The sequence below is a fragment of the Scylla paramamosain genome, chromosome 5 (genome assembly GCF_035594125.1).
Source record: "Scylla paramamosain isolate STU-SP2022 chromosome 5, ASM3559412v1, whole genome shotgun sequence".
Taxonomy (NCBI): Eukaryota; Metazoa; Arthropoda; class Malacostraca; order Decapoda; family Portunidae; genus Scylla; species Scylla paramamosain.
The window spans coordinates 33,575,139-33,590,055 of NC_087155.1; the positions used below are offsets into that span (position 1 = coordinate 33,575,139).

Sequence of the window (14,917 nt, forward strand, 5' to 3'; positions counted from 1 at the left end):
ATCCTTAATACGTAGCAAACATACAGTTCATGAAGTGAGTCTATGGCGTGTGTGTGTGTGTGTGTGTGTGTGTGTGTGTGTGTGTGTGTGTGTGTGTGTGTGTGTGTGTGTGTGTGTGTGTGTGTGTGTGTGTGTGTGTGTGTGTGTGTGTGTGTGTGTGTGTGTGTGTGTGCTTGTGTGTTTAATATACGTACTTTGCCTCGGTTTTCCTCCTACTTTCTCATCTCCTCCTCCTCCTCTTCTTCCTCCTCCCTTCCGGTGATCCCGTCAGACTGGAACAGCGTACGGGCAAACGATTCAATTCACGTGACTCATGCAATAGACTCGTGTTTATATTTACGCTGCGGGAGGATCACCGGCCTACACAGATGTTTACGACGAGTGTTTGCGCGGCCATGAGCCCCGCGTCCTCCCTGCCGGCGGGATTTGCCGCTGTTTTATGCTGTGATGTTGAAAAAGTTAATAGTCTCTCGATTAACGCATTTGCCCCGGTTAGTGTTGCATGGCATTTTTATTTGCATGTTTTATTTTTGCAATGCAGGTTTCCAATACTTTCCTATCCCACCTGTACTGTGAACCTCAATGTTTCAGATGAAGTACACAGTTACCAGTACACACATATAATATATTCCCGCTGCCAACACGCAAAACGCATGACACATATACATGTATACGACTGAGTCTCGCCAATTAATGTGCGCCAGGTGGCCCGAACGGTCCTCCGCGATAAAGTATGAATATTATAATGAGGTTGATTTATGAGAAATGCGGAAAATATAATGCATGAATGTGTGGGGTGGGTGAGCGCCCTCCCAACTAGGAGTACTCCCGTCCGCCGCCCACCGCCTCCTCGACACAGGCGCCTCATTCGTTCCGCGCCCAGCGACGCCGCCCAGCCCAGCACTGCACAGCACGGATCGTCGTATATTTTGTCCTGCAAGGACACCTTTTTTTTGCCTTCACTGTGGCTCCTGACTGCTAAATTTATTCATTGTAGTATCTGATAATGCACCTGCGCACATGAGTTTATTATTCCGCTTCGAAGCGCCCCCGGCCACGCTGGCAGCTGCAGCCACATGCTCAAGTTTGCAGAAGTAAAGGGGAACTTCTTTGAGACATTTTCTTTTCCAGTTGTGTCGGGCCGGCGGGTGAGTCTGGGTGACGAGCGGCCTCCTGACCCCTGCTGGTTCCCTCTTGAATCCAACTCAAGCGCCGACAAAAAAAAAAATCTACTTTCACTCGCCCCTCACAGCACGACACTTTCCAATGAATAAAATGACAAAATGTTACAATTTAAGGGATAAATTATTCTCTGCAATGCGAACCGTTAAGTGTATTTGTTGCATTTTTCCAATACGAGTACACGCACAGCGCTTTTGCCATCAAGCGAGCGAGGGTGACGCGACGCAACTGTCATACCTTTGTGTTTGTAAGTGAAATTTAAATATTTATTAGTAATATGAATACATGTTTCGTACTTTTCCGTTATTTTTACGTTATCAACAGTCGCAGTGTATACGACCAGTACTGCACGGAAGCCGGAACCAAATGAAAACAATAAGCAAAGAACGATGGCGTGTAATAGCGCAAGACGAGCAGCAGCAGTGGGAGGAGGGCAGGGAGCAGCGACAGACTGTGTACACACGCAACCCTCACATGTATATAGATTCAAACAAGCGTGAAGAGACGTCAGGCAATTTAGCAAAGACTATTAAAGTTCAAACATCTGAGGGCCATAAATCACACACCTCCGCCTTGTGTGTTGATTGCATATTATGAATCACTGGTGCTCCTCGCCGACACTCCTGTGACCCGTGTGTTTGTATCTTTGCAGGCTACGGCCACTCCACGCCCAACACGGTGGCGGGCAAGATCTTCACCATCCTGTACGCCATGGTGGGCATCCCGCTGTGTCTGGTGCTCTTCCACTCCATTGGCGAGCGGCTCAACAAAGTGTCCTCCATCGGCATCAGGCAAATCAAGAAGATACTAAAGGTAAGAGTCGAGACACTATAGTAGATTTGAAGAAAAAGATATTCCAAGGGAGAGAGAAGGCTAAACACTTTGCTCTTTAACCACAGAGATGATCAACTGGGTTCTCAAGAGTGTTTGTGCTGTTAATAATACTTAAATCTTGTCAGTCACTAGAATTATAAAGACAGTCTTGAAAATACGTATAACTTAAAGTGGAGTCTTTTGAAAGTAGTGGATGTGAGCCCAAAAGTGTTTCAGGATTTGGTCCTATATGTAAGCATGGAAATAAAGGTGTACTATAGGAAAGAGAGAGAGAAGACTATACAAGATAATAATGGAAAGAGTGAAGGGAAAGGTGTACTGGTGAGGGAGACTAGAAATGAAGGTTCAGGATGTTATTAGGTGAAAGCGTCGAGAGAATGAAATGTGTAATGTGTAATGTGATAGTAGTAGGATCTTAAAGGAGGAAGATAAGGTTCCTAATATCTGTTTTTGCTGCACTGTTTAGGTGTCATTTCATTGTAGTGACAGGCATCTAAACCTCTCTTTTCTCTACTCCTTTATCAGTATATGGATCAATACACGTGCATATACGAGTATGCATCTATTTATCTACTCAATGTCTATCTACGTACGCACATACACACACTCTGTACGTCATAACACCACTGGAATGACAATAACGCATCGGAGGAAACGTCTATATTAGGACATTCAAAGCACTGTTTCTCCCAAGTAAATGGTGTCTTGGTGCAGGAGTAGAGGGCCCGACCAGACCGGGAATGACGGCACACAGACACAAGCAGAAACATTACTCGTTAACGATGAGACCCGCGCGGCGCTTTCCAGGACCAGAGTCTCGTCACTGATCAAATTCAAGCTCCACATACCCAAGACAAAATTAAGACAAGGGAAATACTCGTACAAGGAAATACTAAAGTTTCATGGGTGAAGAACGCCTTGCAGAGAGAGAGAGAGAGAGAGAGAGAGAGAGAGAGAGAGAGAGAGAGAGAGAGAGAGAGAGAGAGAGAGAGAGAGAGAGAGCGCATTCCCGTCCCCCATCACACCTCCACTGTCCTCTGTGTTCCCAGGATACACTCTCAACGACCCTCGCCACCTGGGTACCGTGACCGCCCCCCACCCTACCCCGTCCTGTAACGACCCGCTATGAAGGAGTGTTTGGATGTTAGTGGTGCCTTTGGATAGTCGTAGAGACCCCTCCTCGCCTCTCTCTCTCTCTCTCTCTCTCTCTCTCTCTCTCTCTCTCTTTCTCTCTCTCTTGGTTCGACACAAGGGAGGAAGACTGACCCACTTCTTGCCTTTCTTTTGTTTCCGGCTGATAACCTTCACCTACTTCGATGTCCTGATTACCACCACACAAAAGCTCTTCATTGTTAGTGTGTGTGTGTGTGTGTGTGTGTGTGTACTCTAGTCTCCTCTACAGCTACATAAGACACGCTACCACGGCTCAGTTGCCCGTGACGCTGAGAACAATAGGTTGAACTAAAGAGGACTGATATACCATACAGTACTGTAGCGGAGTGCTTATCCTCACTTCACTGACCTTCCGATAGCGTCACTCACTCTCTGCCTTTGCGATACCAGCCTCTGTGCCATCCAGGTGTCCCACAGGTATCCCACAGGTGTCCCACAGGTGCGCACCCCCAGGCCACTCCTCTGAGGACGGATAGGGCACCCAGTACGCAGCGTGCCCCTGCTGCTTAACCTGACGGAGATTCGAACCCAGAGCCATATAGGGCAGGTAGATCGGCAGCCTGCTTCGCTAACCACTCCGCGACCGTGGCCATAAATTTGCCCTTCCGTGGAAATTATAAACAAGTATTAAATTAACGGGTAAGTTGGCAAGCGCAAAGAGGAGACTCCCAGATGCTTATTTGCGTGGCTGTTACTTATGTGCCGTGGCGCGTTTGGTTTTCTTTGGGTAAAAAATACTAACTCAACTTTTCATTAAGAATCGTGGGGGTATCATGTATAGATTCTTATCGCAGCATATGTAGACTTCGTGGACGCCAAATGAAGGGTGCTCCCTAAGGAATGCCACGTGACAGTCTCCTGATTGATGGATTACGGCAGGTGTGTGCAAGGTGCGCGTCACGAGGGAATTCAGATGAATAAATTGGCTTTTTTAATATATTCATAATCACTCCCATGGGGAAAATCATACGAGCAGTTACAAAGTTATTTATTAATATATCATATTACTTGATATCCCCGCCTCCCAACCGACACGGAAGACGCTCGCCCCTCCCGCCACACGCTCCTCCTGTGCGTCTCGCCGGGCCGTCTGAACATCGTTAAACACAACATTAATGATGATCCAACGAACCCTTGAAGTATGTACAGGTACGGGTTTGGGTCGGAGTAGTGAAGGAGTCCACAGTGAAGGAAGAGGAGGAGGAGGAGAGGGAGGGTGCTGTGATGTACACGATGTAATAACTGTACTGGTTGATAATAAGAATTTCTCTTATAGAATAAATTAAGTTTAGTATGAGTTAAACATTCACTCCCTGAAAATTTAGCACACCTTAACCGGGCCACCCTGTGTACGAGCAGACAGGCGCGTCCCGCTTATGGGCTGAGTAGCCAAGAGCTGGACCCGTGCATAAGCAAGAGGTGTTAGTGGCGCGAGGAGCTTATGTTCCCTCCTTACCTACTTCCCGCGAGTACACAGTGAGCGAAATTAGTAGTAGTGGGCTCCAAGACCTCGCCCTTACCAGCATCATCACGCTGTAATCACCATAAGGAGTATAACAAATGTTTACCTAAAAGTTTCGTCGCCGGAGGGCGTCCAGCCTTTCAGGAATTGTGGCAGTCTCACGTGGCGCCGCGCCTCCCCTTACCTCACACCTCACGTTCCCATCCGCTCGCAACACACAACTCCAGCCCACGCGGAAAACAGAAATAAACAACAAGGCTCCAGCGAGAAAAATACATCCTTCCGGTGCTAAATAATGAACGCGTATAAAGTCGTCACTCTCCACAGTGGAGGTGAACAGGGAGACGGACTGTTGTTCCTGGTGATGGCAGGCTGCAGAGGAACACGGAGGGCGAGATAAATGGATGAATAGCATTTGCATTACAATGATTTGTCTCGCTGATTACAATCTAACCTCAGCTAATATTGCAACAGGTAATATACTACACTGATTTTCGCATCAAGTAATCGTGGAAATCATTCATGGTTATTTAATTGCACTCTACTTCCAGGTTAAAGGCGAGCACACTCACGCAACACACTGCGAGCATTCCTGAAATGTTATGCACGCACGCACGCACGCGCACACACACACACACACACACACACACACACACACACACACACACACACACACACACACACACACACACACACACACACACACACACACACACAGACACAAAAGAAGACTTCAAACGTGACCTCAGACGGCCTTGAACACCCTTAACTTTTCTCTCAAGAATTTTCGAGAAAGTTTTCAAAGTCGCGTGTGTCCAGAAAAACGACAACAAAGGAGAGAGCAAAAAGGACAAAGCCGGTGCGAAAGTCTGCTGTACTATAAACAATATGCGGGAAGAAAACACCCTTCTTTTCGTGCAGTATAAAGAAATCCCTTAATTCTGCGGACGTGACCACCCTGCCTTGATCTTCCCTCCCCTGCTGGTGCGCTGCCACTGACCCTGGAGGCGCGGCACGAAGGCAGGAGAGGTACAAGGCCATTCATCACCTAGACAGGCCAAAATTTCCACAATACTAAAAGCAATATGAAAAAAAAAAAATAATAATAATTCGCCACGCTGAGAAATATTATACCAGAGTAAAATCGAGGGAAAAAAAGGAGGATGACTAGGCAGATGGTGGTGGTGAGCGAAGGATAAGATAGTACAGATCAAGGACTGTTTTGGGCCAATAAAGGTACTCAGGTGGAGAGAGGGTGGATAGCTGCTTACAAAATGCTATAGTACTCGCTTGATAGTAAGATTCGTATTCTGAAATGCTTAGGACTCCCAAAAAAGCTGTTTTCATCTGCCACATGGATGACTAGTCAGGTGCTCATGCGTGTTTTCACTGACTGTCTAGAACTTTTGTCGAACTATCAACACATTCATGAAAATATTTTTTGAAGCCTAAAATACCTTCCACTACGGTCTGTTAAACGCAGTCGAGACAAAACGCAAACACATTTTTATTTATTTATCTTTTAGGTAAGAGACATAGACCTAGAGCAACAAGAATAACGAAACAAAGGTCCACTAAGGTGCTACTCTCTAAGATGTCAAAACAGAGGTCAAAGTCCTTATTTCTGGTACAAATTAGCAAGTATTACTATTATCATCAGCATTACTGTGGGAATGGCGAAGTGGTACAGCTGGAGCAGAGAGAGAAAAAAAAAAGAAAAAGAAAAAAAAATAAGGACATAAATCATCAGCAAGAGAGGAGTTAGGCAAGACAAATGACGACTTCAGTAAATCAGGCTGAGGGTCAAGCACGTGTTTTGATCCCTTGCCACCTACACCTTCACCTCGAGGCGCGCAAACCTTGACTTTGTCCGTGATAAAAGTCTTTTCTTAGGAGCACTGTTTCTGAGAGCGGTGCAGTATCGTATGTGGACAGTACTTTTGTGTCAACAGTGTCTTAATTTGCTGTCTTCTTGTTTGTTTGTTGAAATGTGCTTTTTTGTTACTTATTTAGAATATATGTATTACTGGTACTTCATGATCTTGTTTATACTTTCATCTACGCCTTTTGTTTCCATTGTGTGTGTGTGTGTGTGTGTTGGTTACTCCTATTTTCATCCATAACTTCTTCCTCTCTCTCTCTCTCTCTCTCTCTCTCTCTCTCTCTCTCTCTCTCTCTCTCTCTCTCTCTCTCTCTCTCTCTCTCTCTCTCTCTCTCTCTCTCTCTTCCTCTTCTCTCCCTTTCTCCTGCCTTCCACACCTACCTCATCTCTCACTAGCATACACCTCCCTCACTCGACAATACATCCGAATCAAATCAACAATACCTAAAGAAGAATCCGCAATCATTCTTCAGCTTCTGTATACCCATAACCGTTCAATTCCCATTAAATTAACCCAGTACTCTTAATCTCCGCACGTACGCAGCCTAGGTGTTTTCTGGGGCACGTCAAGGGTTTCCAGCCCTCTGTCGGCGGAACACATCCTGAGCAGCGGTAGCAGTAATATCCCCCGTCATGGAGTCCTCGCGCTGCTTTCACAATGAGTTTTATTCATTAAAACTTTCACACATCCACAGCAACACCTTCTCCTTTTATTACAGCATTCTTACTTGCATTGCGTGCGTCTCTCTCTCGCTATCTGTGTGTATATGTGTGTGTGTGTGGTTGTGTGTGTGTGAATGTTTCTCTCTCTCTCTCTCTCTCTCTCTCTCTCTCTCTCTCTCTCTCTCTCTCTCTCTCTCTCTCTCTCTCTGTTGCTCTTGCTGATTCTTCATTCCTTCTCGTCTTCCTCGTCTTTCTGCTCCTCCTTCTGTTCCTCCTCCTCCTCCTATTCTTCTTGCCTTTCTACACAATTTTCCTTCAACGTATTAATAATTAAAGTAAACACTGGCTCTTCACCTCCTATAGCAACTTCGGGGCTTCACAATTGGTGCTTTGTAGTATTTAGTGATGCAATGTGACTCATCCCACTTGCTTTGCTTCTGTTTCTGTGTGTGTGTGTGTGTGTGTGTGTGTGTGTGTGTGTGTGTGTGTGTGTGTGTGTGTGTGTGTCCAGCCATGCGGGTAAAGGAGGGAAAAAAAAGAGGAGGCAAAGGGGGGAAAAAATTTGAAGCAAGATTCGAGACACGCTTTAAATTCCTCTCCGTTAACATTTTCCAACCATTAATTTTTCCTCCTTGCTCCCTCCCTTCCCTCCTTCCCTGCCTCCCACTCTCCTCCTTCTGCTCCTACCTGCACACACTTCCCCCACTCCCTGTAATAATTCACTGGCAGGAACTGTGTTTTGAAAGATGGTCCTCAAGTTTGGCAATTTAATCCCGAAGAAAAAAAATAAATAAATAACAAGTTAGTTTCCAAGTTCCAGGCACAACCTCCATCACCACCCTTGTTCCCGCCAACCTGGAAGGACTGAGGGACGGAGGGAGGGAGGGAGGGTGGGAAAGAGGGAGGGAGGGAAGGAGGTAAGGGTGGACAGAGCGAGGAGTAGATAGATGAAGTGAAGAATTATTGATAAAGGTGCATTCCTTGGGGTTTTGGAAGGATATTGGGGGGAATTTAAGAAGAAGGGTAGGAAGGAGGTAGGAGGGAGAGAAGGATGGACGAAGGGAGGAAGGCAGGAAGGAAGGAATGGGAGGACAAAGGAAGAAAGGAAGGAAGGAAGGAAGGGAGGAAGGGAGGAAGGAAAAGGGAGAACGAAGTAAGAAAGGAAGGAGAGAAGGAAAGGATGACGGGAAGACGAAGGAATAAAGGAAAGAAGGAACGTGACAATGGATAAGGAGTACTAAGAAACAATGGACATTTGACGAGAAGTAACAATAAAAATAAGTAGAGGATAATGAGCACTAAAAAGAAAATAAAAAAAAACGAAAAAAATCATTTGTAACAAGTAACAAAAGAACAAAATTAGCTAAAAAAAAATAAACAAATAGCAAAACTCGAGGAGAAGCATAAGAAGTAACAAAAAAATAAAAATATAACAAGACAACAAGAACAACAACGATGATGAACAAAGTAGCGTAAAGAAACAAATGTAAAAAAAAAGAGTAAAAAAAAAAACTTAAGATGTCGTTACTATTTAAATCAATTTTTTCCTACAAGTCTCTACCCCAAGTGCAAAGTAAGAATAGAGAAGTAAGAAGAACAGTCACCATTCTCAGCCCTATACATGAATATCTAGGAAACGTTTAGCACGTCTTTTACAAAATCTTAAGTTTTTCATATTTTTAAGCATGAAATACACGAACAAATGGGAAAGAATGAGGGGAAAGTGAGCTTAAAATTGCACACTATCACGGGACAAAAGAAACTGAGAGGAAGTTAAATAAGAAAATAAAGAAAAATGTGTGAATACAAAAAAAAAAAAAGAGAGAAGAACTAAGAAAAAAAAACGAGACTTTCTTTTGTTAGAATACAAAATAAAATTTAGAGAAAAAAAGAGGAGAGAGAGAAACAAAGTAACGGGAAAGGGCAATGAGGGGAGAAGAAAAGGGGAGGAATGGGAAGTGAGAGGAGATGAGGGAAAGGGAAAAATAATGGAGGGAAGGAATTAATACAACATTAGAGAAGTGAGGGGAAAGAAAGGAAGGAGTGAGAGGGGGAAAAAGCAACAAGGGTTAGAGGGGAAAATAGTGAATGGGAGAATAATTGTGGGTTACAGAGAGAGAGAGAGAGAGAGAGAGAGAGAGAGAGAGAGAGAGAGAGAGAGAGAGAGACAGAAAGACAGACAGAAGAAACAGAACAAACAAGTAAGAAAACGAAAGAAAAAGACAAAAACGAAGAAAGCAAAGAAGGAAAGTGTGAGTGTGGGACTGGCATAAGTGAGAAGGAGTGGAGAGAGAAGCAGGAGCAGCGTGGGGAGGTGTGAGAGTGTAGTGGGAGGAGTAGGAGTGAGGGAGAGAGCCCCACCACGCCCCGCCACACCCCTCCCACCCCCACCTGTCAAGGGAAGGCCACCAGCGGTAATATATTATGAGCCAGACACTGATGGATCACCTTCCTCCTAGCTTTTCCTCCTTCCTCCTTTTCCTCCTCCTCCTCCTCCTCCTCCTCCTCCTACTACTACTACTGCTGATGCTCCTCCCTCCTCCACTCTTCCAGGCTTATCCTATACACTCCTCCTCCCTCCTCCTCCTCCTCCTCCTTCTCCTATCCTTCCCTTCCTTCCTCTCTTTCTTCTCTAATCCCTGAAAGTTTCCATTTTTCATTCTCCTTTTTTTTATCTTTTTCTCTGCTTTCTTTTCTGTCATTCATATATTTTGCCTTTATTTTCACAAGTTTTATTATCTCTTTCTCTCTCTCTCCCTCTCTCTCTCCCTCTCTCTCTGGAGCAGCGAGCCAAAAGAAAAAAAAATATACATAAGGAAAGAATAAACAAAGCCCAGAGAGAGAGAGAGAGAGAGAGAGAGAGAGAGAGAGAGAGAGAGAGAGAGAGAGAGAGAGAGAGAGAGAGAGAGAGAGAGAGAGAGAGAGAGAGAGAGAGAGAGAGGCGGGATGAAGACGTGAGAGAGGGATGGATGGTGGAAATCATGGAAAAAGATTAGGTAAAATGAGAGAGAAGAGAAAGGGAGAGGGAGAAAGAGAGGAAAGAAAGAGAGGAGGAGGAGAAGGTGGGAGAAGATTAATGGAGGGATGTGATCTTTTAAGTTCAAGGTCACATACACGCACAAAAAATGTATACATCTATGCCTTTTGATTTATGGAGGTTAAAAATACACAGATACTGGGAAAGGGAAACAGGGAAAATAATAAATCGGTCTCATCTTAACATAGAAACAAGAGGAGGGAAATTAACACAAGTACATGCACAGCTGATTCCCCAAAACACCCCATTTCTCCGCCCCATTTTAATCAAACATAAAAGAACACAAAGAAGATAAGGAAAGTTGCAAGTGACCCTCAGCCCTACACGTACACTCTAGCCAGGTAATAAGGTGTAGCGGGGTTGGTAATGCTGCCCTCGTCCTTGTTATTGTTCGAGTGTGTGGTGATGATGTTACTGGTGTTAGTAATGTTGCGGTGGTGATGGAAGATAGTGGTGATATGAATGTTTTGTAGTGGTGTTGTTGGGCGTTGTTGTTGTTGTTGTTGTTGTTGTTGTTGTTGTTGTTGTTGTTGTTTATGTTATTGATGATGTTGGTGGTGGTGTTGGTGTTGTTGGTGTTGGTGTTGTTGGTGTTGTTGTTATTGGTAGTAATAGTAGTAGTAGTAGTAGTAGTAGTAGTAGTAGTTAGTAGTAAGAACAACAGTAGCAGCACCACCACCACAAACAGAACCACAACCACCACCACAATCACCACCACCACCACCATCACCACCACCACCACCACTCCTCTCCCACTACCACCACCGCCAGTATTAGCATCCCTAGAGCTACTGAGGCAATCAATTCTATTCACCACAACGAAAAAAAGGAAGGAAAGAAGGGAGGAGGAGACGAGGCGGTGAGGGAGGAGGGCAGGGGCAGAACAAATAGCCACTAAATTCTCTATTCCAAAATTAGAAGTTGTCGGCACACTTAAAATTGTGCTACAGTAAGAGATTTATGGGGCCGTCATAATACTACCCCACAGCCTTATTGGGATGCTCCATAAATTCAAATCCACGGACCAAGCCACCTTAAACATACAAGCTGAGCCACAATCTTCTGATATATTGAAACTTACACACTACATCTTCACCCACCACTGCCCCCGTCCAGGACATGATATAAGGAAATCTCGTCTTTGTTCTTCTCTAAGCTCTCCTTTGGCGTCGTGTAGCACTGTGTGAGCGGCGCTGAAGGGAAGGTACTGTGCCTCGAACTCTATGGCAGGTGTGGGTGAGAGAACAGATCCGAAGGGAAGCAGAGAAGCGTTCGAGGTGATAGAGGATGCTGAGTTGTGAAAGAAAACGGGTGGTGGTGAGAGGGAAGGTCTAGTGGTGCTGTGGTGGTGAAGGGGTTAATGACTGGTGCACGGTACTAGCTAGCATGGTGGTGAAAGGGACTTCTGATAGTGAAGGGGAGGAAAGGACATTTAGTGATGAACGAAAGGACTAGTGGTGAAGGGGATACGCTAGTGAAAGGGATTTTTGGTGAAGGGACGAGCCAGGGAGAAAGGGAAGGGTTAGGTGGTGGTGAAAGTGAGAGTTGGGGGAGGGTGAGACTGGAGAGGAAAGAACCAGATGGTGATGAAGTAGGGACACGACTGCTAGTGAAGAAGGAAGAAGAGCACTGGAGGTGAAGACAAGAGAGAAGACGTGTTAGTGGTGAAGGAGGGAAGCTGGGTCGAAGGAGAGCACAGGGACACGAAGGAAAGGGCTGTAGAATGAGAATAGCTGAGGGGGTGAGGAGATGAGATATAGGCTGAGGAGATCGCTGTGTAGTAAATAGGAGTGAAGGATGAAGAGTAAGAGAGAGAAGAAGGGGAGAAAGAGTGTAGAGAGGCCACAACACCGCTTTGTTACCAACGCCGAGAGGAGACCCTGGAGAGGCCGGCGGCTCTCGGTTAGCCTAAGGAGATTTTCGTAATTCCTTTGATGCCTACACGCTCCTCGGCGGCTGGCCTGACGGCAGAGTTCAATAGAAGGAATAAAAAATACTCTGTTCTTTTTTATTCCATGTTATTATGAACCTTTCCTCTCTATTTTTAGGCGACGCGGTAGTTTTCATTTCAGCCCCACGTCGTTTTGAGTTGGGGATAAAAATACTCACAATGAGAATAATTACTTCAGCGTGATGCAAACAGGAAGCCTCATTTCCTGAATACAATGGCGATATTACAAAAACCGTGACGTCATCGCGCCCTCAAGCCTTCATTGTTGTGTTCTAAAACTCGGAATTGCCAGGAAAACGCGGCCTCCCCATGACCCAGCCTCCCCAGCCACCGAGAACCAAACCCTCCCCTCACAGCCTTCCCTCCCCACCAACCCTTCCCCTTGCCCTCCCTTCCAGACCTTCCTGACAAAGACCCTTCTCCACCATCAAGATGAAGGTCGCGGGAAGCCGAGAATGATAACCAAGCTGAAAATCTGTGTCGTTGTTTCCATTGAAAGTGCGAGGCTTCATCAGGAAGACGCCGGAGCCATTACCGAGATCCCCTGCCGCTTGCCGTCCCTCTCCTGATTCTTAATGAGAGACGGAGCCACTGGCCTGCCTCGCGGCTCCTCCCTCCTGCCTCTGTGTTCCCCTTTCGCCTCTTTTCCCCTCCTTTCCCAACCCAGTGATCTCTCCGCCCTTCATCTTCCCCCTGGCGAATCTTTGTCCCTCATGTTTCGTTCCTTTTTTTTTATACGTTTCTCTTCCCGGCGGTGGAAACACGACCGCCGCGACCTGAATACCAATGTGTCATCAGGACGTCCTCTTATACACTGATGCCCTAGAGGAGAACACTACTACCTTTGAACATCAACATAACAATTATTTTCCTTTTTTACTTTTTTCCAACACAAATAAGTAGCATTTGTCAAAAGAAATTCTGGAATCATATCACACCACTCATAGTTATAAAAGTTCAATTTCTCTTGTGTAAGACAATTATTTCTCGAGTTCGTAATGTACTTGAAGGGAAGAGAGACAAGAGTGAAGAAGCATCTCCAGCACTAAGGAATTTCCCACCGGTGTGCACGCAGGGGAATGCTATACACACTCCTCGGAATATTCGTATTTCCAGCAGTAATCACGACAATGTATTTTCCCGCGCCGCGATGCAATCTTCAGCGGAACTAGGTGTGTGGCGCGAGTTTAGCACGCAAGCACGTCGAGGGAACATTTACTGCGACAATTTGAAACACTGGGATATTTGTAGGTTGGAGAATTAATTATGCGCCTCCCTGTGTGCTGCGCTCCGCTAGCACAGATAAAACACATGCTCATTAATCTCATATTGTTGAAATAATACGTATATTTCAAGCGGATGCAAACTAAAACTGTCCTTAAACCTGAACACTACTAAGCCAGTTCAAAATTTGCACTAATCCCAAGAAAGAAATGGATTATGCTGCTATAGATAAAATTTTAAACTAAAACTATCCTTCATCCTTAACACTCGTAATCCAATCCACAACCTGCATTAATTTCAAAAAGAAAAAAATGCATTGTGCTTAGTTCATAAGTTTAAAACCGAGACTATTCCATAAAGCTTAACACTCCTAAACCAATCCACACCTTGCACAAACAACAAATAACGTACATTGTTTGTGTTGTAGTTCATAAGTTCATCAGATTTTCAGAGGGAATTTTCTCGCGACTAGTACTATTTACACCGTCATTAGTTCCTTTACCGTCCCTCCTCGAGCGGAATTCAAATGTCAGCATTAGTGAGGCGGCAATGCAGAGGTGGACGCTGCTGCTGTGCTTTGTGAACACCTGCACGTTCGTCTGGAGCTTGATTCGCCGGCGATCAGTGTTGAGATTTATGTGTTTATTAAGCTTCTTGCTGGCGTCGTATGTTTCAGTCACTCTGAACTTTGTTATTCTAATCGAGCTACTCTCTCTCTCTCTCTCTCTCTCTCTCTCTCTCTCTCTCTCTCTCTCTCTCTCTCTCTGAGCTTTATAATTCGCAAAAAAAAAAAAAAAAACGTGTTGACAAACTGAAAATTCATGAAAAGCAAGTAGCTGGTACTTTGTGAAGAGAGACTTGACAAAAAAAATACCCTATATTGGGAAGACTAGTACTGGAGAAGATGAAAATCTATCACACTGAAGAGCACAACCAAACCAACAGTAACAAGAATAAATACACGCATTTTAAACACTTCATTACATTTATCATTACAAGAGAAAAAAAAAATTAATGGCATATGGAGAGACAGATAAAAGTGTTAATTGAAACGTAACTACAAAACCTACCCTACAGTGAACAGGACAACCAAAAGAAGACATCTTCACACCAACTGCTGTATTCAGTGAACCGGCAACACGTCATGCCACAATATTAATGAAATCCTCAACATTTTTTCCTCCCACGGATTAAAAAAAAAAAAAAAAAAAAAAGCGGCGGGAGGAATGGTGCTGAAATTTTCCATCCCCAAGGAAACGCGGACGTGATAGTGTAATCGCGGCCTGGCTATTTCTGACCTTCCTATCATCCCACCCAGGGGAGGCGCAGCTCACCCAACCCTGCCTTGTCAAGCTCACCACCACCACCACCACCACCACCACCACCACTAACACTTCCACGTGCCTCTGATTCTGTCTCTTCCTTTTGCGTCCTTCATTCTTCTCCTCCTCCTCCTCCTTCTACACCTTCTTTCTTCGTCAGGGTTACTGTGGTTTGTTCTTTATTTGT

The 14,917-nt window shown here is 45.0% G+C and overlaps 1 protein-coding gene across 1 annotated transcript in view; it reads left to right on the forward strand.

Moving 5' to 3' along the window:
- The first annotated feature begins 1,672 nt into the window (after window positions 1–1,672).
- The window catches only part of LOC135100866 (two pore potassium channel protein sup-9-like), a 52,464-nt gene continuing 39,219 nt past the window's right edge, over window positions 1,673–14,917 (forward strand). The window contains exon 1 of the mRNA XM_064004378.1: window positions 1,673–1,995. Coding sequence (XP_063860448.1) covers window positions 1,894–1,995 — 102 coding nt within the window. The 5' untranslated portion in view covers window positions 1,673–1,893. The remainder of the gene's footprint in view (window positions 1,996–14,917) is intronic.